This window comes from Camelus ferus, chromosome 15 (genome assembly GCF_009834535.1).
Source record: "Camelus ferus isolate YT-003-E chromosome 15, BCGSAC_Cfer_1.0, whole genome shotgun sequence".
Lineage (NCBI taxonomy): Eukaryota > Metazoa > Chordata > Mammalia > Artiodactyla > Camelidae > Camelus > Camelus ferus.
Genome location: NC_045710.1, coordinates 18100138 through 18122860, shown reverse-complemented (window position 1 = coordinate 18122860; position 22723 = coordinate 18100138). Strand labels below are relative to the sequence as shown.

Below are 22723 nucleotides of genomic sequence, written 5' to 3'. Positions count from 1 at the left end.
GCCCTGGACCTCTCCTGCTCCAGACTATTAAGTGAACCAGAGAAATAAGCTTCTATCTTGTTTAAGTTAACGTTATGTGGGAACTTTTGCTACAGGGGTTCTAACGTGGGAGAGAATTGTAGCTGATTACACTGCCCTCTCCCTTAATGGCTCAGGAATTCTGTTACTGGTACCCTGCCCTTGTAAACCCCTGTTTGTAAATTTCACACTCAGTCCCTTCACTCCTGGCCTTTTGGGAACGTCATGATTTCAAGATGATAAATCTTCTCAACAAAAAGTTGAAGTATCCTTAGGTTATGCCTCAATGTTTCCAAGTCTGTTTTGGAACTTACAGACTGTTCAACTCTTAAATTCTTTCTGAAATAGGAACCTACTAAACATCGTACCAAGGAGTCACTGAAATGATCAGAGACCCACTTCTCACTCGTCTATGGAAATTTTGAAATGCAGTTTTAATGAATACAGAACTGAATCTTAACCCAGATATCCAGGGTGCTCCAGGCTTGTTTTAAACAGCTGCAGCTTTATCACTTGTACTAAATGGTTTTGCATGCCTGAGGAAATAATGGCTTTCCTGCAGTTTTGAGCAATTTTCTATTTTCTACTCAGATAATGCAAACATCAGAAATTCCTGAATCAAGTATTTAAGACTCAAAGTAAAATTGAAAATGTACAGTCACAGATCAACAGATCAACAGATACACCGTAACACTTGAGATCCAGGGCAAGAGTTTAAATGAAGGGCCACATACCATGTATCCAAATATTTAAAAATTACAACTCAGTGTAATAAACTATTAAATAAAATATGTTCTATCCTCCTACCTTGACACTTTCATATAAATTCAAAAGTCCTAGTTTGAATTCAGACTCCATCTCAGGGTTCCACTCAGAACTTGGTGGCTAAGGGGGAGCCAGTCTCTAGCCCCCAGCCTGGAGCCCACCCCTGTCTCTTCACATCCCTAGCTCCATCCAGCTCCAAGAAGGCCTTCACGTGTGGGCATATGGATTTCCCAGACCACACATCCAAATTCCATCTAAACTCTTTGGCCATCCATGAGGCCTTGTCTGCCCTGAGCAGGGCAGACCCCGGGAAGAGGCCCATGCAGGCCCTGAAAGGGAGCTCAGGCCTTTCGGGCAGGGAATTTGGAGTCCTTTGACATTCAGAGAGAGGGTGAGCTAAAGGGGCATTTGGGCTCTGAGTAGACTTGAGGCAAGTCCACTTGAGAGGGTGTATCCAGAGGAGGACCAGAACAGGACACAGGAGCCGCATCATTACCACTTTTATTCATTGGGCTGGAGGGCTTATCTACTGCAATAAGGCAAGAAAAAAAAAAAGTAAAGTTATCTAAATTGAACAGGAAGAGATAAAACTGTCATTTTCAAATGATATGATTATATGTGCTAAAAAAAAAAAAAGAACCTACAGATAAACTATTTGAATTAACAAGTGAATTCGACAAGGTTGCTGGTTAGATAATCAAATCAATATATAAAAGTCAGTATGAAAAGGTCACTATATAAAATTGTACTTTTACATATCAACAATGAACAGTTATAACCTTAACAAAAAGTATAAAATATTGCTGAGCAAAATTAAACAACACATAAATAAAAGGAGGGATATTTTATATTCACAGATTGCAAATCTCTGTATTGGTAAGCTATTAATTCTTTCCCACGTTGATTTATAGATTCAATCTAATCTCAATTAAAATCCCAGGAGGTATTTTTTAATTAAAATTGACAAGCTCATTCTAAAATTTATATGGAAATGCAAAGGGTCAAGTATAGCCAGAACAATCTTAAAGAACCACAAAGCTGGAGGACTTACCCCACCAGATATCACGAGGTCTGTCAAATAGCTACAATAATTTAGATGTATGGAATTGGCATAAAGACAGGCAAATTGACCAATGGAACAGAACAGAGAATCTAGAAACACAAGTGTATGATCACCTGATCTGCAACAAAGGTGCACTGTAAAGACAGGAAAGGATGATCTTTTCAATAAATGGTGCTGGATTAATTAAAAAGGATCACTTAGGAAACAATGAACCTTAAGACCTACTTTTACACCACACACAAAAATCAATTCCAGACAGACTACAGACCAAAATGGAAACGGTAGAACAATGAAGCTTCTCAAAGAAAATATGGAAGAATATCTTTATAAACTTGGATTAGATCAAGATTAAACAGGAAAGAAAAAGAATGACCATTTTTAAATGTTTGATAAGGTACAGGGCCAAGGCCAGAGACCTCTCCTGCCCAGGTCTTAGGGCAGAACTGGTCCTTAATACCTTGATATTGAGAAAGGTAGCATCTTCTTTACACATGTCACCTCGAAGCCAACGCCCTTCGTGATTTAAGTCCTAAGTGAAAGGAACCTGTTAAAAGCTGCTAATTAAATCGATATTATCTCTATGGTTTTATACTCAATTTTAGAGTGCTCAGGACGAACAGTATTTTCAGGATTATAGCAGAATCAACTATAACAGTATTTTCAAGATTATATACAATATCCTTTTTATCCTACATGGAAACACTCAGAGATCACTGACCCTTTAGATGAAGTACCCTGAGTACCAAGAGATGCTATGACAACTACTTCACAGTAAGCAACAGATCTGGAACAAGAACCCACAACAGTTCAGATTCTTTCCACTACAACAAAATATTTTATCCTTGGACTTGGTATGGTTCAGATTATTCAATTATTTCTATACAGAAATAATTGCTCTAAAATAATATTTCATGCAAATCAAAACTACAATGAAGTATCACCTCACACCAGTCAGAATGGCCATCATTCAAAAATCTACAAATGACAAATGCTGGGGAGGCTGTGGAGAAAAGGGAACCTTCCTTCACTGCTGGTGGGAATGCAGTTTGGTGCAGCCTCTGTGGAAAACAGTATGGAGATTCCTCAAAAGACTAGGAATAGACTTACCATATGACCCAGTCATCCCACTCCTGGGCATCTATCCAGAAGGAAATCTACTTCAAAATGACACCTGCACCCCAATGTTCACAGCAGCACCATTTACAATAGCCAAGACATGGAAACAGCCTAAATGTCCATCAACAGATGACTGGATAAAGAAGATGTGGTATATTTATACAATGGAATACTATTTAGCCATAAAAACCAACAACATAACACCATTTGCAGCAACATGGATGTTCCTGGAGAATGTCATTCTAAGTGAAGTAAGCCAGAAAGAGAAAGAAAAATACCATATGAGATCGCTTATATGTGGAATCTAAAAAAACAAAACAAAACGTAAATACAAAACAGAAACAGACTCATAGACATAGAATACAAACTTGTGGTTGCTGAGGGGATGGGGGTTGGGAAGGGATAGACTGGGATTTCAAAATGTAGACTAGATAAACAAGATTATACTGTATAGCACAGGAAAATACATACAAGATCTTACGGTAGCTCACAGAAAAAAATGTGACAATGAATATATATATGTTCATGTATAAGTGAAAATTTGTGCTCTACACTAGAATTTGACACAACATTGTAAAATGATTATAACTCAATAAAAATGTTAAAAAAAATTAAATAAATAAAATAATATTTCAGTGATTTGAATTTTTTTTTCCCCAGAAAGTACACTTCAATTTCTGCCAGAAGTGATCTCTCACCTCTCCACTTTTATAAATCCCACCTATTTCCCTAAGACCCAGCTTACATCCCACTTGCTTCATAGAACCTTCTCTAGCCAGGCCCACTTGGTGAGCTCTTTTCCAAATCTCAACACGCACAGTATCACTGTCCACGCAGTTCACTGCAATAAATTAAATGTGGCCTTTTGCCAGTTTCTGGCTCACTGCTCTGAACAACTGTTCATCTCTCCTGCACCTCCTGCTCCAAGTCCTTTATTACTTGTCTCTTCACGGGACAGCGATCAAAGACCTTTAGTGTTCACGGAGTACAAGCCTTGCCCTACTCCACAGCGCACAAAGAGGCTCTCACTCTCACAGAACCTCACGTTCCCGGGGAACACTGCATGCGCATGCACACTGCACGAGAAGTGATACAAGGCAGAAAACTATCCAAAACTAAAAGACCAAGAAGTATTCGATGTGTGAATTCAAAGAGTTCAGCCTGGGACCCGGAAGAATTCACGGAGGAGCTGGGAGTGGAGATGGTCTTAAAGTCTGGGAAGGTAACCTGAGGAGAGGGTAGGGTGTGAGGGGAAAGGAGAGGAGGGGAGAGGAGGGGAGATTAGGGGCTGGGCATTCCTGACCATCAAAGGCACAGGACTGGAAGCGCACAGCCCCAGTGCGGGTGAGTGAGTGCATCAGCGCTCCGGTCCTACAGGACCAACAGGACCCATTTGCCACCCGGTTCCTACCAGTCTGCTTTCTTCTTTCTGTTTGTAGCTCTTGCTTTGATCTTCCTCACTCTCCTTCTTCCCATCTAAATATTCTCCAAGCGCTTCCCTGTGATGGAAAAAAGAGGAGAAACTGAAGTTACTACTAGTACTTAGACCCTATATTTTAAAGTTCCATGATAAGTCACACTATATACAAAAATACTCCATATGGATATAAATTGGAATACTAAACACACACACACACACACACACACACACAGAGTTGTAAAAACACTAGAGTTAAATGCAGGAGAGAACCCCTACTAGAGTAAGATCCAAGTTAGAAAAAAATGGAAGATTTTACTCTCTGAAATGTAAACATTCTATCCTTGAAAGTCAAGGGACACACTGATAAAAGATATTTGACGAAATTTTGCTATAAAATAGAATGGGCTCCTTCAAATCAACACACACACAAAAAAAGACAAAACACCAAACAGGAAAATTGGCCAAGGGTGTGACAAATGGCCAGAAGACTTTTGAAAATATGTTCAACTTCACATATAACCAGAGAAATGTAATTGAGAAACTCTGAGAGGTATTGTCACTATCCTATCGGAGGAGAAAAGATTTAAAAGGTTGATAGTATGGGGTGGGTGGGGGACCAAGGGTGTGGGGGCCCAGTGATTCATACTCCATGGGTGGGGATCTGAATTGTCACAACCTGTCCAAAAGACAATCTGGCAAGATTTATCAAAAACCAACACCTGCCTCCTTCTGACCCAACCTTTAGGAATTTTCTAAAGAAAGCTTTCACAAGCTCACCAAGAACTATGCACACGGATGATTACTGCAGCGCTGACCATACTAGCAAGAAAATGGACACATTCTACATACATATTAATTACTGCCTGTTTAAATAACTTGCAAGGCAACAATACAAGAAAATATTTTTTTTAATTTTGTGTGTTTGTTTGGGGGGGGTGGTAATTAGGTTTATTTATTTATTTATTTTTAATGGAGGTACTGGGGATTGAACCCAGGACCTTGTGCATGCTAAGCACGTGCTCTACCACTGAGCTATGCTCACCCTCCTCAAGAAAATATTTTGTATCCTATAAAAAAAATGATATGGTATCTAGCAGCATGGAAAGATGTCCACAACAGGTAAGTAAAAAGAGCCAGCCGTAGAACAATATGTAAAATACAGTATAAATTTCTTTTTGAAATAGGGTTATAGACACATAGGGAAATTTTTACAAGGATTTATGACAAACAGATGACAGTAATTATTTAGGAGAAGGGAACTTTACTGAAGACTTATATTTTCTACATTTTTCTATTTTATAAATTTTATAAGTAGCACATATGTGTGTATGTGTTAATCAGAAAATAAGACCAAAGATGAGGACGGATGGAGATAAGGTTCGAGATTCTGGACTTCTTCGGAGGCCTGGGGGAATGACCCCACAAACAGCCACAGCGCTCACATCAGGGAGGTCCACTTTCTCCTCTGGCACATGGCGGCCATGAAGACTCTCTGTTCTGCCTTAAGAAAAATGAAACCATCACCTTATGACGTTATCCACAGTGAAACAAGCAGATCCCTTTATCTCATTCTTTCTTGACTTCTAACAATGACTTTCATCTCCTTTCCCTTTGTTCAAAGGTCAGCACAGCTTGACACAGTGCTACATCATTTCTGAGATGTGGAATTGAGTTAGCCCCCATACCCCCCCACAACTCTCAATCTAACTGAAACTCTTTTTTTCTTGTCATTTCATTCACTTTCTCTACTCTTATTGAACCTACTCATTGTCCTTACTAAGAAAACAAATTGTTTTATTCTATTCAGTGCTTTAGATGTTGCCAGGCTGATGGTGTTACCACCCAAAATGCACTCATTCACCTGACTTTTTACATTGACCACCAATTAATTACCAACTCTACCTAAATAATCCATCCACCTACTTCCTGGAGCAAAGATCGATGCTTCAGAAGGAAAAAGAACTATGCTACACACTCATATTATCTAGTTTCAACTTGAATTCCATTGCTGCCTTTTAGTGCTCATTTTTAACTGCCTAACACCACACTATGCCAACATGGTAGCCACTAACCACATGTGGCAATGGAGCATTTGAAATATGGCTGATCAAACTGAAATGTGCTATGAGTGTAATATATGAACTAGATGGATTTTGAAGAACTTTCAACAAAAAAAATGCAAAATATCACACTATGATTTATACTGATTACATGTTAAAATAATATTTTTATAGAGTCAGTTAAAAAAATACATGACAAAATTTAATTTCACCTGTTTTGTTTACTTTAACACAGCTACAAATTTACATATTACGTTTCTATTGTTCAGTGTCCACCTAGCATACTCCCCAAAGTGGCCGTCTCAGACTTTTCTCTACTCAGCTTTGAGCTGAATCCCTCTTTGAGGAAACTGACTCTCCACCACTGCCACCCACGTGGTCACAGTGGGAGCTGCCATCTTCTTGATGATATTGCTTTGCCTGACCAGTCAAAGTCTTGCCTCTAGATTTAAAAAGTTGGAACCTCACTGAGTCTTTGACTGGGTTTAGAGCTCTAGGTTGGAAATCATTTTTCTTCCTAATTTTGATGGCATTGCTCATTTATCTTCTAGGGTCCAGTGCTGCTGTTTGTGAAACCAGACGTCACCCTGTTTGTTAATCCTTTCTTTGTATGTGACAGTTGTCACTGTTGTTGTTCTGCACTCTGGAAGTCTGGAGGACCCTTCTCTTCGTTCTCAGTGTTCTGAACTTTCTCAAGGGTGTGCCTGGAGGTGGGTCTACTTTCATCCACTGTGCTGAACATTTTCAGTCAGGTGGTCCCTTTCCATCAGGAAACTCACAGTTTTCAGTTCTGAGAAATGCTCTTGAATTCTTTCAGTGATCACTTCCTCCCCTCTCTTTACTCTGTCCTTTCTTTCTGGATCTAGAAAGGAAATATGCGATCTCTTGGACTAGTCTCTAATTTCTGAAAAATCTTTTTCTCTGCTAGTTTCTCTTTTCTTTTTCTCTCTCTCCCAGGCAATTCCATCACCTTTACTACCCAATCCTTCTGTTGTTTCCTATTTCAATCATATTTTTTAATTTCCAAGAGCTCTATTTTGATCTCTGACTTATTGTAATAGGATCCTATTCTTTTTTTTTTAAATAGAGTTACTGGAGAATGAACCCAGGACCACTAAGCACATGCTAAGCATGTGCTCTACCACTGAGCTCTACCCACCCCCAATAGCATCCCAGTCTTGTTTTATGGTTGCAATAACATTTCTTTTTCTCTGAGGATCTTAATGATAATCTTTTTTTCTTTCTTTTTTAATTGAGGTAAAATTGGTATGCAACATTATATAAGTTTCAAGCGTGCTTAATGAGAGTCTTTTTGTTGTGTTATTATTGTTTTTTTCTTGCTGCATAGTCTCAGTTTCCTCTAAGCTGCTTTCTTCTGTTTATTCATTTTAGTGTCTACCTTTCATGTTAAAGACTTTCTTCGGATGTCTGAAAATCCTTGGCTACCTTTTCCTGATAAGAAGAAAAAGCTTATGAAAGCTCTGAGTGCCAGGGTGCTGTGTAACAGCTGTGAACTTCAGTGTGGGTTGACCTACTTCAACTGTTTCATGGGCAAACCTGGATGTCAGGGTCTTTAAGTCCCTCCCTCTGGGCTAGTCAGATTCTGTGGCGAGACTTCTCCAGTCGAACTGCCAGCACACCAGGAACAGGGAGGCGAAGGAGGTGCTCAGTTCCGTGTGCACGTGTCCACGGAATCCCTGTGCTTTTAGTACCATGTCCTTGTTTCACCTTTGCCCAGCATCCCCCAAACCACAGATCCTCCATTTTACATTCTGCAAACCTCTGGTCTACTGTGCAAAGTGGGAGAAATGTTCTAGGCATGTATTAATTTTCCGAACAATTCTCCTAATTTTAGTTCCCTCTTCGCCCCTGCTTCCAGATAAACCTGATGCTGCCAGTTTCCTAGTCTTTTGGAGATTTACTGCCAAGTAAATCAAGGGGATGCTCAGCTTTCTTCACTACCAGTTTATATTTCCAAACTCTTGAATCTGCTAAGTCATTTACCATCTGCCCGTATACTTCCCAGCTTCCAAAATGTTGTTGCTATTAAGTCCTCCTGTTTCACTTGACTTTGTGATTTTACATCTTTTTTACTTAATCCCTTTAAATGTCATTTTTGATGGAAAGCCAAGATAAATGGATCTGTTCCATTTGCTCTCTTAACTCAGAAGTGACATCTCTCAGGAATTTAAAACGTCAGTTGAGACAATAGAGATTGAGACTTCCGCGTGCTTTAGCCATCCATCTTATTCTTTATCTTTGTATGACATGATTCTGTTAACAGCTTCCTCTCTAAAACTACACCTCAATGATATACCAAGGCCGACGCAGTTAGGGCGGTGGGCACCACAGGCAATCAAGGAGCCTAGGGCTGATTTTAGAACAGTACAACTGACTAAAAGCCGGTCTGCTTTTTATAATCTCCAGGAGCCAGCAACAAAACTGTATCAGTCATAAAACACTCCTTTCTGAAAAAGCTTTCGTTAATATAAGTTTCAAACAATTGCTGCAGTGACTGTTGATTTTTAATAATACATAGATCAGCTTCAACACAGCACCTTTCTATTTCTTATCCTTTAACAAGGAAGCTAATTCTGAGAACTCACAATATAGGCTTGATCTCCGACGCACACAGACTCAGCTACATGCACGTGTTTTGAGAGCACGTCTGAAATGGTTCGAACTGTCTCAGCTCACTTTGGCACACGGCACGTCCACAACCCCCCAGGCACTACACAGCCCTGCAGTTTAGGGCTTTGACATGAACAACAATAGCTGCTAGAAACACAAAAAACCGAATTTGAGTTTCTTCAATTCTGTCATTCTACACATAACTCCTTTTCTAAACCTTGCAAATTCACTCCTTGGGGAACATTTATTCATATTTTTTCCCTTCCTTTTCCCTCCTCCCCAATATATATGTAATTTAAAAGTGCTCAGTCATTATTTTTTTGAAAAGTGTTCATCTGTGACTTTCCTCATTTTGTACTGTAAATTTTATTTTGATTTTTAAAATTTTACTGGCATGGTTATATAAACAAAGTTCAGTAAAAGAAAATGTTCTGGTAAATTGACTATAACTCAATTATTAAAAAAAAGAAAATGTTCTGCTTTTCTTTTCAGGTTATTGTTATTATCCATGTTTTAGAAATTACTGACTCCAGGTGTTAAATTTGTTGGGTACACCACGGCACCTCATTTATTGGTTTTTCCACCAGCCTCAACTGGCCTCTCTCTCAGTCTCCTTGGTCAGCATTTCCTCTTCCATCAACTTCTAAATGCTGGGCTTTCTTAGGGCTTGGCCATGAGCCTTCTTCTCATCCCTTTTATCCTCTTTCCCACTGTAATTTCATTCATTCCTATGGTTCAAAATACAGTCATAATGCTGTTGACTCTCTACACTGATATTTCTCATCCAGAATTCTCTTCTGAGTTTAAGACCCATATCCAACTGCCTAATGGATATCTCATTTTTAATGTCTTACAAAATTCAACTTTGTTTAACATGGACAAAGCCAAATTCTTGATTTCCAATTCCTGCCTCACCACCCCCATCAGTGTCTTTACCATCTCAATAAAAGGCACTACCATCTCTCCACCCAGCTGTTGAAGCCTTTCCTGCTTTTTCCCTACCTCTCATCAGCATAGCCAATCAATCAGTAAATCCAGTCACTTTCAATTCCAAAATACATCTTGCATCCGTCTGCTTTCTCTCCAAATCACTGTTATTAACTAGTGCAGATCAACTTCATCTCTCACCTGGACGAATGCAACTGCTTCCTAACTGGCCTCCTTATTCTCACTTCTGGCTTCTCCAAACCATTCCCCAAAGAGCAACCAGAGTGATCTTAAAATACTTAGAAATTCAAGAAATTCTCACCTTAGGTCCTTGGTCTGTGGATAAGAGCTATCACCATGCAGAAGGCCAAATGGACACCTCTGAAACTGCACCCGAGTACATAAAAAACAATACTGCAGACTTGGGGGGATGTTGGGGGTTAGTGCCACTCTTAAGGATCTCAAGGAGTGGTGGTGCCTATTAAATTTCCACTTAATTCACTGGTCTGGTCCCTGCAAAAACTGGATGGACCCAAGGAAATGATTGTCGAGTACTGCAGGTTCAACCAAGCTGCCATGCAAGTGTGGTGTCTTTGGTAGCGCAGATTAGTGTGGCCTTACGTACTTGGAATGTGGCTAGTGACTGGATCAAATGTATTAGTTTCTATCTTAATCAGGAAAAGGATCAGGAAGTTCACATTTACATGTAACAGATAATATATATTCACATAGCACTCACACTCACAGGGCCATGTTAACTCTCCTGATCTCTGTCAAAATATTGTCTGAATAGACCAGGACCATCTGGATATTCCACAGAACGTCACATTGATCTAGTACATCAAGGTTGGCAAACTGTGGCCTATGGGCCAAATCTGACCCACTGTCTTTGTACGGATCACAAGTGAAGAATGATTTTTACATTTTCAACAAGATTGTACTGTATAGCACAGGGAAATATATACAAGATCTTATGGTAGCTCACAGCAAAAAAAAATGTGACAATGAATATATGTATGTTCATGTATAACTGAAAAATTGTGCTCTACACTGGAATTTGACACATTGTAAAATGACTATAACTCAATAAAAAATGTTAAAAAAAGAATGATTTTTACATTTTCAAATTGTTAGAAAAACAAGATCAGCATGAATAGGCAGAACACAGAGGATTTTAGGGCAGTGAAATTATTCTGTACAATACCATAATGGTGGACACATGTCACTTTATGTTTATCAAGATCCATAGAACACCAAGAGTGAATTGTAATATAAACTTTGGGTGATAATATGTCAATGCAGGTTAATCAACTGTAACAAATGTAACTCTCTGGTTGGGGAGGTTGATAGTGGGGGAAGTCATACATGTGGTAGGGGCAGGGGAAATCTCTATACTTTCCTTCCACTCAATTTTTCTGTGAACCTAAAACTGCTCTAAAAATATAAAGTTTATTAATTTAGAAAATTTAAATATGAAGGATATGTTGTGACACATGAACATTATATGATATTCAAATTTCAATATCCTTAAGTAAAGTTTTGTTGGAACACAGCCACACCACTTTGGGGCCCTTGTGGTCAATAGCCAGCAGACAAGAAGAGCAACACCATCTTGGCAGGGCAGCTGACCCTGACCAGAAGAAAAAGGTATAAATGCTGTCACTTGAGGGTGCTTAGGAATTCAGGGGATCATGCAAGCGCCCCTTGGTACCTCCTTATGACAGGCGATTGCGCCTGTGAATGGACAGGTGCGGTACCCCAGTCTGCAAACGGTATGCTTATCAGTCACAGACCATTGAGGAATAAGGGTTTGTGTCTCACAACCAGGTAAGCCACTGAAACCAGCGTTAAGTGATAGCTGAGGTTCACTCCGTAACTACTTGCGGAAGGAAGGCAGGCTGGGAAGCAAGGCGGAAAGACCTCGGAGGGCAGGTCACGGAGCGCCTGCATCTTCGGTATGTTGCCCTCAGTGTCCGGCGCAGCGGGCTCTCAGTGAAAGCGCTGGAGGGATTATTATTTCCGTCTTTGGCTTTACTAGTGTGTTCAGTGTTTTAACATCCCATACTTTGTTTGAAGCTTCTGGAAGAAATGTTTTCTATCTCTTCAAGAAACAAGGCCGGCTTACACTCAGGGCACGCTGGCCACGGGTACCCGCCCCCTTATCCCCGCATCGCGTCACCCGCACCCAGGACGCTACCGGGCTGGACCCGCCCAGACTCGGCTCACCGCCTCCGGGCTTCCAGGCGCGCTGCGATGCGGAGGCGCCGGGCCTGGATCCGCTCCTGAGGGTTATCAGAATGTATCGAGGGCCCGAGAATCGGGGCGGAATCCTCCTTCTCCTCCAGGACCTCTAGGGATCCCCGCGGATTCATGGTAGGTGCCTCTCGCCCCCAGGCAGTTCTGCAACGACCACCGCCGGGACTACTGCCGGTTGCTAACAACAAGCCGTTGCCAGGGAAAAGTAGTCACCTGACCCGGAGCGCGTGATTGCGCGCGCAGCCCCTGAGGCCCCGCCCACCGGTATTCAGAACTTTGTATCCCAGTATGGGGCTTTATTCCTCTCTGCTGCAATTAGGATGGCTACTGTCTTGAAACCTCCACGAAGGCCCAGTGTTATTAACGGAGACTGGAAAACTAAGGAGCTGACCAAGCTGTGATTCATCACTTACTGACCCGGATGATTAATTCTGCATTCATTTATCAAATATATATTCCTCTAAATCATATTCATCAAATATAATGAATTTACTACTGTATGCCAAGCACTGTGCTAGCACTAAGGATACAAGTGTTGTCCTTTCCTCATGGAGGGGATGGAAGAATAGGTCCGCTCTGATCTATTGCCTCTTCAGAAAGTTTCACCTGAAGTATATTGCATCCATCTATTCGTCATCCATTCATTTTCGAGCTCTTACTTACAATTAACCTTTGGAGGAAGCACTTTCCATTGAAAGGCACTATTTCCTGGACAGTTTTTGTGTCTCGTTGCCAACAAAAATAGTGTTGGGGGGGAGGGTATAGCTCAGTGGTAGGGCGAAATGCTTAGCATGTACGAGGTCCTGGGTTCAGTCCTCAGTACCGCCGTTTAAATAAATAAACCCAATTACCTACCCTCTCCCCCCAAAAAGGGGAAAACTTTAAAAAATACATATTGTTCTTGTTGAGAATTAAAACTCTTTCAAAAACAAGTTGGATAATATTTGTCAGTGTCTTGCCCCACTGGCCTAGGGGAAACTCAGGCAAGGGCACTGGTGGAGTAAGACAATACAAGTGCTAATTCTAGACCAGCCCGGCAACCTTGGGTATGTCACTTCTTGAGCATTCTCCCGGGTGTTAGATGGTACTACCTCCCTGCTCAAATCACAGGCAATTGTGAGGCCAAAGGAGAGAAGCCCTTTGTGAATAACAACTACCAAGAGGCAAATGGAATTTTCTTTTGTCAATTAATGTTTCCAAGTGTGCAAGTGGTAGGGAGATTTAGGAGTGCTACTGGATCCTCATCCCATTTCTAGCCGGGGCTGAGGAGTTTGGGAGGTGATGGGAGTGGGAACGTGTTTGCTTTAGGGCTTCAGGGCCCTCTGCCAAATCTCTCTCCTTCAGTTGTAACTTCAAGTGTTAAACATCCCTAGGAGCCATGGAATCAGAAGGGCAAGGGATGGTTCTGACAACAGACTCTTCCACGTGCTAGTCCATGTTTCCACGATCGGTGAGAAGAGAAACAAGTACAAGCATGTGTGCATGTCTACAGCTGGAAGTGGCACATGAGAAAGTCCGTGGCATTCGGCTATAATGAGAGAGATGGGAGAGCAAAGGCATCATAAAAACCCATAGTGATCAGTAAGATGCTTGGCCTTAAAGCCAGACATCTTTTGTGATAAGAAATCTGAGTCCCTTTTTTGCTGTTTGATTGCTGGCAGCTTTTAAGCTGCATTGCCTTCCTTCCGCTCTGCTCCACATCTGGGCAGCTGATTTTTAAAAAGGAAAAAAAAAAGGCTGGGTGCTCTATCCTTTTGGGGGGATTCCAACTGTGTGCACTGGTACCTTCATATAGGCCCCACCTCCTAGCCATAACAATACCCCAAGCCAGTCTCCTTTACTGGCTCTCTCCACCTATCTCCCAACCAGCTGGGAGGTCTTCACTGCTATCATAGACAGCTTCAATTACATAAATAACAAAAGCTTTTTGCAGATCTGGAAAAAAAAAAACACTCTCATTCACTGACACCCTTTAGGACAGTTTGCCAATAGCTATTAATAGTTGAAATACGCATAAATAAATAAATGCACTGAGTAGGCAATTCTACTTAAAAGAATTATCCTTGAGAGATAATAGGTCTAGGCTATAGCCCCACCTGGTCAAAATTACATCAGTAATTTTTGCTTGTTTAGATAGACCCAAGCTGGTTGCCTCTGCTGAGTGTCAGTCACCTGCTAGGTGACTGAGGTTTGCAGACAAAGGGGAGGGGATAATGGCTATGCAACCAAGAAGTTGGGAGGGCAGGGGATGACGAGCACACAGCCAGAGAATTAGCCTGGGTTAGAATATGGGACACTTCCTTCCCCACTTTCTTTAAACCTGTTACAGATAAAAATTCTAAATGCCCACCTCCAGAACTGGGAGATCAATTCTGATTTAAAAAATAGGAAATATACTCCTCAAAAGCAATGTCAGAAAAAACAAACTTTTATGAGAGCTCATGGTTTGTTCATATACTAAAGTTGAGGTATACTAAGTGTGTGGGTCATTAAGTTCTTGTGGAAGTAGCCTGGAAAATGAACACATTAACTCCTTCTATGGGAAGATGTTTTTGAGTATGAAACCACCACCTTATAAGCTAATGTGTGGCCCAGGAATTATGAGGACGATACATACTATGCAGTACTCAGTTCTGGGGGAGTCGAGAGCAGTAGATGATGAATAGCTGTTACTGCCACCTTCCTCGTACTCCACTTTCTGAAACAAGTCAAGTCCCAGGAGTATGGAACACCCAGGAGCAAACAGGAGGAATCAAAACAAAACCAAACCTTTTAATGTTTTGCTCTAAAATAATCAATGATTCTCTGAGACAAGTGCCTGGACATTATCTTTCTCCCCACAGCTCTCCTCCCCTTTGGCACCTACCAAGGGAAAACAAAGAAGACAATCTGAGAACAATTAAAAGGATTTTAAAATTATTTACTCTTTACTTTTATTACAATAAATATTTGTCAATAATAGAATTAAACAATTTTAAATTAAAACCTACTGCATTACTTTTGGGTTTCACAGCAGCAGAAATAAACATAAATCCAATTGAAAGGGCAAGGCTTCCAGAATCCAGTGGCAAGAAACCAGTCAGGTCTTGATTATCTGGATTAGCAAGGGGTACAGGAATACAGAGGGCACAAACGAATGGAGAAATGCACAGCTGTACTCCAACCCATCAAATTACCTAAGGCTTCGCAACATTCCAGCTAAGGAATTCAAGCAAGTTGTGAAGCCCCGTTTCCCACAAAAGCTAGATTTTCCCCATCAAGCGCATGAGCACAGCTGCTCCAGGGGCTGCTGTCTGGCCAGGAATGGGCCCCACCATCCTTCAGACTCAGAAGCCTCAACTCTCGTAGAAGCAGTCATCTCTCAAAGCTGTCTTTCTGGCTCACACAATCCCTGGTGAAAGGGAAGTGGAAAGTGACATATTTCCAGGGCCTTTCTTGGGGACTGAGATGAACTGAAAGAAGAAAAGACTGTGGCTCCAAATAAGGAAGAGGCTTCACAGAATTAGAGGCTACATGCAGGTTAAGTCAACATGAAGAAATAGCCAGCTGAGGGCTTACCGTCTTGCTGATAATCAAGAGTAGACTGCATGTATATACGAATATATCATACATATATATGCACAGAGAATATACGTGTACATATTAAATATGTATATATACACACTCCAGACATAACCAGATAAAATGAACACACATTATTTACTATGAACACAGCAAGTTCTAGACAGATCGATTACTAACATGTTCAATGAAACAGCTTGAAAGGGAAAATCAGACTTTGTGCTCCTCTTCATCTTCTTCTCTAATATACTCCACTTGCAACAAACACATTCCAGTTGCTTAAGTGGGGTTGTTTCTAGGTACCTGAGAAGGGATGGAACCACCCTTTTATTTCAGAACACTACAGAAAGCAAACCGCAGCAGGACCAAGCTAAGCTACTCAGTCACTCATCAGCCATGACTCCTGCCACCTAGTCTTAGTCACAGGGCATGAAATCTTACTCAGAAAAGTATCAGTTTGTTTTCCTACAATTGGTTATAAATTTAATCTATTATATTAGATGGGAGGGGAAGGGGAGAAGCCAGGCAGGCAGGAGTTTATACCTCAGCAATTATTCACTGCCATCCCCTTTACCCAGAGGAAATGCAAGTTTTTAAATTGAAATTTGGAGTTTAATACTGAACTTTGCTTTCTTGGCACATTCCAGAAAGAGCAAATCATTACATGCAACTGGGTCTTTGTCTCCTGAATGGCTGCTCTAATGGTATAAGCTATACAAAAAAAATAACTTACAAAAAATGTTAATATTGTGGGCAGTCTTAACAAGTAGTTACTCAATTCAGAGTCTGATACTGAATGATACCAGTAGTTCAGATTTATAATGCAGCATTCATAGATCTTGCAAAATTAAAACAGGCTCCTCCTATAAACTGATTAGTAACATTGAGTACTAAAGTAAACAGGTTTCTGGTCAAGAACTTACCCTTTAGAGAGTAAAAAGTGCTTGTCAAGAATATCAGAATCTAGAGCTCATGTTGGATTGTATATGTCTTAATAAAAACCAAAATCAATTCATATTCTAACTGTTACCCATAGAAACCGCTCAAGAGAAGACTTTAGCCTAACAGCCATGAGGCATCCACAGCATTTAGACACAAGTTGTGTCTTCAATACTATCTCTAATTTCAAAGTAGCATTAGGTACTTCATGGCCATGATCCAATTCACAGGCTTTAAAAATAACACCACTCTGATTTAATCTGATTTTCTAGGAATAATTCTGTGAAGAGTAAGATTGTGTGAATGGTCTGTGGAAGACCAGACACTATTTCTGTTGTGTCCAAACAGACTTTCCTCGAGACAAGCTCTCATTAAAATACTCTAAAATCAGTCCATGTGCCATTTTCCAATTCTGGAAACCTGGCTTTTCTGACCAAATGCAACATAAGCCCCATCGCTTAGGCCACCTATGAAAAAGGCTACAAATGGCAAAACTTCTTTTGCTATCCTACATGTTAGCTCATTTAACATCTGTCTGTAAAAAGAACAGGTCCCTGCTTAAAAACAAGCAAATAAAAATCAGCTAGATTACCTCTTGCATATTTATTAAAAACCAAAGCATTACTAGCATGCAGGTTTAAAAGGTTACATTTATTTTGCACTGTAGAAACACTGGAAATAAATTAGCCAATAAATCCAATTCTCATGTCTCAACACAAAAGAAAAAGTAAACACATTGCCACTTTCTCTGGAAAAGTTAGACAATCATGATTTACCATATACCCTAAAGTAACAGCCTGCCAATGTCAGTCATTTGTACCACTGTCAAAGATGAAAAGTAAAATATACAAATCACATGGGTTACATAATTAATAATGGAAAATCAGAAATTTACTTAAGCTTCCTGAAATGTACAGGGCATCACACTTTCAAGTTTCACAGTGATTAATTTAACACCATTTTACCATTAAAACTGTTACTTAAAATGTACATGTCAAAGTGCTTCAAATGCAGCATACTAGTTAAACTTCTTCTTGGAAGGTTCTAGTACTGGCAGCTCACTTAAGATTACTCACCCACAGGGTGTTCAAGAATGGGTATGCTGCCTCACAAAGACACCTGATAAGACAAAGAAAATTCTAGTCGGACTTCACAAATTTCCTGCAAGAGTGCTCAAGCAAGGCCAGAACTGAGGTCAAGACAAAGGCCACTCTGAACACAGGAATCAACACAACCAGATTTCTGTATCCGTTTTTGGCTTATTTGAAGACCCAAAGTCAGAAGTTCTAGCGCATCAGGTTTACTCTGTCCCCTCGGGCATGTTCCCAGCCCTTGACTAAGCACGAGATCAAAGGCAACCAGGGAGGTTTGTATGCGGCAAGATCTAGAGGCAACCAAGCAAGTGGGCATCTCCGCCCCAGGTGGGACTAGTTAAAGGGAAACCCAGGTGAAGAATGAAAAGGAAGACTTAAACAAACACAGTCGCCCAGTTAAAATATAAAGGGGGAAAAGGAGCCTTTGACTCAAATACTTTCAGATTATCTTTTTATTCTCTGTAGGTTAGAGAATCAAAGTCGGCCTCGGAAAGCAAGCTACATTCCAAATGCCTTTTGATTGACTACAAAATAAACTCAACTGAACACTTGGGAAACTTTCAAATTCACATTTGAATTTGAAATTGGTGGAGGAGGGATGATTTAAATTGTGACAATTTTAACATCACTGGGCACTAAGGGCATAGCATCCCTTAAAGTGGATACTATGCCTGCTTTTTCCTTTGCATGTTCCACTAGTGCCCAGGCTCTAGGTTACGATCAATATTCTTTTGGTATCTGTTTAGAATTTGGGCAACTCTAGATATACACTCCTCTTCCCAATACCTCTATATTAAAACAAATGTCATGTCAGTTAATAGTACTATAACATTCTAGACCATAATCAGCACTGAACTTTCTTTTTAATATTACAATTAAAAGTAATTTGATCATGATATTATTAAAATGTCAAGGAAAACTACTTAGTTTATTTGGAAGTTATTCACTCTTTAACCCTTAAGCTTAAAACCCATAAACTACATCTATTACACATTAACGGAGGAATGATGGTTTAAATTGTGGCAATTTTTAACTGTGCATTATACTAAGAACATGAATGTTATTAAAGGATCACAAAAGGCAGCATTAACATACTCTATTCAGGCATTTTTTAGATTTTTCTATCTCATGCTCCCCTCAAATATAGGGGAATTATTTTCTGACAAGCATGAAAGGACATTTTTCCAACCATAACCTGAAAAGAAACTTCTTACAGGTCTAGGTAACTTTGGTCAGCAGAAACACAAAGCAAACCTCTGGCCTGGCTAAGGCACTCTATTCTGAAATGCACAGAAAACATGCATGTATGACTAATCACGCCATTGCTCCCCAAAAGGCAGCTCAGAGTATGCTGGGAGAAAGGCTGGGGGGTGTGAATGCACCCCAAAATGTCATGCATAAGCGTGAAATAGCTTTTATACTTTGGAAATGTTATGATAATTGGCAATGACATAAATTCACTGAGCTCTTTGTAACTAAGTCCTGCGTCAGCTGCTGTATCACTGCATAACAAATGGGAGCTTTCGTGATGCACTTCAAGATGGCAGACAAAACCAAGAAAAAGAGTCAGCAGTACACTAAAGATTCACAAGTCCACAGTATTCTGAAACAGTTAATTACTCACTTTTCATCTTTCACCTTGTTGACAGCCATCTTTCTTTCATCTAATGATGCCAATAAAACTGACTATAGCATAATTCTTAACCACCATTGGGAAATAAAGTATGGGCACAAAACAACTTTCAAATAAACCTGATGCAACAGAAAGAGAAGAGAAACACACTTTGAGGTAAAATAGCCCCTAAATTATAGGACATGACCCTATGCCAGAAGGAAAGGGTATTTTTTTTTTTAAACTATACTGTACAAGGTGAAGAAAGCCTATGGTCCAAATTTGTCATTTTATAAATATTTATCAATTCTTTTCTTATATAATACAGACGAATCTCCTTGGGTACAAGGTCAACAGTAAAATGATTAGCTTAGAACCTTAAAACAAAGCTTTGTTCCCGGCCCAAATTAACACTTTATCCAGTTCAGTTCTACAGACGACACAGAACAAGGTATACAAAAAACAGTCACCTTTACTTAATTAGTTCATTTGCTGACCTTCATGATGGCAATTATATTAACAAACATGGAATCACTACCCATATTTTCCTGCATCAATTTCTCACCTATTTTCAGTGTTCATTTTTGTCTCAGAGAAAGTCACTGAATAAACTTCAACATTTACAGTTTTTAAAAATGAGTACAGAACCATATGTTAGCTCTTTGACACCTCATTTCTAATAACTTGAATGACAGTGATTACGCTTCACAAATTTAAAAACTGAAATATCCATTACATAGTTATTTTTACAAAGCAGCAGACTAAAATTCAACAAAGGAATACACTATAATTAAGTTTAACGATGGTCACATTCATAGATAAATAATGATTATGGATTTAATTACATATCAACACAGTGGTGCCTATTTTATCCAAGTGCAATCTGTCCAAAAAAAAGGGTTTAAGATACACTCTTCATTCAAGCACAAACTTCATTCCGTGGAAAATAAAAGAAAATCAGCCACTAAATTTCACCACCACCAAACTAAACAGAGACAAAAACCAAAAAAGAAATAGAAGAAAATATCCACATTCACAGAAAGGTGTAATCATAAAACAACCATGTCAAAATCAAAGGGATTTTTATGTTTGTCAATAAACCTCAAAAATTACTCCAAGTCATATTAAAGGGAGTATATACTCAGTAAGGCATAGATATAAAAAATTTTCTTCAATGGGGGGAAATGAGCGAGTTGGGGAAGAGAGAATTTCTCTCTACTTCTTTATCCTTTATGAAATAAAAAACACAGCAGTCTCCCCCACAGAAAGAAACAGAGGGACAGAGAAGGGAATTATATCAGAAAATTATATTATATCAGAAAACTAATTTCACAGTGAGGTTCACTGTAGTAATTTCAGAGTGAGGTTCCTGAGATTCCTAACTCTTAAGAAAATTTTTCTTATAAGGAAGTTTATCTGTGTTCCTCACAAGTCATTATTTAAGACTGGGACTGTCACATGCATTCATTTGATCATAGTTCACAAGCACCAAATCTCGGCAACTTGCAGCTGAGGGGGAAAATGCCACATTTAAACAATGAACCATGCCAACGAGCGAGCTACAGTTCCAGTCCATTCTCTACTAAGCCTCAATAGAATATTTTTCTTTAAAAGAAGATTAAACCATTAATCAAGATCTGTTCCATATCAAAGAGAGCCAGAATCCTAGAGAATCCAAATATATATATCAGCTCTCTTAGCACATGAGGACAAAAGGCATTTCCATGGGAAAGAGAAACCAGTATTTGGCAACTGTGTATTGTTCCATAATCATTTGGCATCTCTTGCTGAAGGTAGCTTGCTCTTATCTTTTCCCTTATGTTAGATTTGGGCTATTGATAGTTTCCATAGCTAAAGACCTACTACTAAGTGCCAAATATGAAAACATATTGGGGTTTTCTGAATGTTATTAGTGCTCCTAACCCAATTTGGGGGTTTTAAAAATAAAAGCCAAGCATCTTTAACTCTGTATGAACCAAATACAACCAAATATGGACTCCTGAAGGTAAAATCACTAGGAACATTTTGCTGACCTAATGTACATTATGTTTAACCAAAACATCACATGGTTTTATAAAAAAATAAAACAAAGTAAGCTGGGAGTTAGTAGGTCTAAAGTTCCACAAGTTCAGATCATATATACCATTCCTGCTGTCCAAGTACCACACACACTGAGTTCCCATGTCTATTAAGCAGATCAGTTTAGTTCAATGGTGATGGATGAAATATTTACAGGCATCTTATTTACAGTACTTCTTTCTGTAGATTACAGGCCAATATTTTTTTCTTCCATTCCTAGTCAATCCGAGTTTGGTTTCCTCAATGAGAAGGGGTAAATCTGAAAATGGCTGCTCAGCTGCTTTACCTACAGGAAACCAGAACACCAGGCAATGACAAACACGCACCTGATTTTTTTTTTTTTTCAAGCATTAAAAATTCACCCTCTGGAGACAACAATCTACTGGCATGGTAGAAACCATCACAAATGAAGAAGTTTTCCTGAACTAGGATAGCTGTGCAGTTAGATGGCTAAATGAGTACTAGAACTACCCTGGGAGAGTTAGGACTTAAACCTGGGTCTACCCAATTCTGAAATCTAATCTTCCCAGAGCCCTGCAGCTCAAACAGAGTTACATCCAAATCCACTGAAAAATTATACAATTAGCTGACTTATACTACCCAGCAGGTCAAACACTTACATATATAGTTAGAGTCAATGTTCAGCGTTTTTTGCATTTCTAGGTAATCATTTCTAACCCTGGTGAAACAGTATAAAAACTACATCTGTAAATTTTGGAAGGTTTAGGTCATATTAGTTAGGGTATCCCTAGTGGGTAGGCAAGAGCATGGTTTATGTGCCAATTAGCAAATAAGGTTTATTTAATACTTATTTCTATTTTTTTTAATTGAAGTGTAGTTGATTCAAAATGTTAGTTTCATGTCTACAGCAAAGCGATTCAGTTATACATACACACACATATACATTTTTTTTCAGATTCTTTTCCATTACAAACAGCTCATTACAAAAAATTGAGTATAGTTCCCTGTGCTCTGATTTCCATTCTTATTCTTAATGTTTATATTTCAATAGTTCAAGTGAATGTTGTGTGCAGCTTGGCAAATTTTACCTTCAGGTCAGAAGTTACAGAACTGGTAAGAGAGCACAAAGACAGAGAAAAGATGCTCCTGGGATTTTTTTCAGTTAGCTTGTATTTATTTTCCAGATTTTTAACAATAAAGATATACTGCCTTTGTAATTTT

The 22723-nt window shown here is 39.5% G+C and overlaps 2 protein-coding genes across 3 annotated transcripts in view; both read right to left on the bottom strand.

The window, feature by feature from the left end:
• Nucleotides 1–13002, bottom strand: part of DRC1 (dynein regulatory complex subunit 1) — a 40084-nt gene extending 27082 nt beyond the window's left edge. The window contains exons 1-2 of one of the 2 annotated variants that reach the window (XM_032497192.1): nucleotides 12227–13002; nucleotides 4374–4461 (exon numbers count right to left, since the gene is read on the bottom strand). In XM_032497192.1, the coding sequence (XP_032353083.1) occupies nucleotides 4374–4461; nucleotides 12227–12372 (234 nt within the window). In that variant the 5' untranslated portion in view covers nucleotides 12373–13002. The remainder of the gene's footprint in view (nucleotides 1–4373; nucleotides 4462–12226) is intronic. The other variant, XM_014563509.2, reaches the window with a different exon arrangement.
• Nucleotides 13003–15162: 2160 nt separating this feature from the next.
• SELENOI (selenoprotein I) overlaps nucleotides 15163–22723 on the bottom strand; it is a 36969-nt gene continuing 29408 nt past the window's right edge. Inside the window, exon 10 of the mRNA XM_006189696.3 lies at nucleotides 15163–21827. Within this exon, the coding sequence (XP_006189758.2) occupies nucleotides 21729–21827 (99 nt within the window). The 3' untranslated portion in view covers nucleotides 15163–21728. The remainder of the gene's footprint in view (nucleotides 21828–22723) is intronic.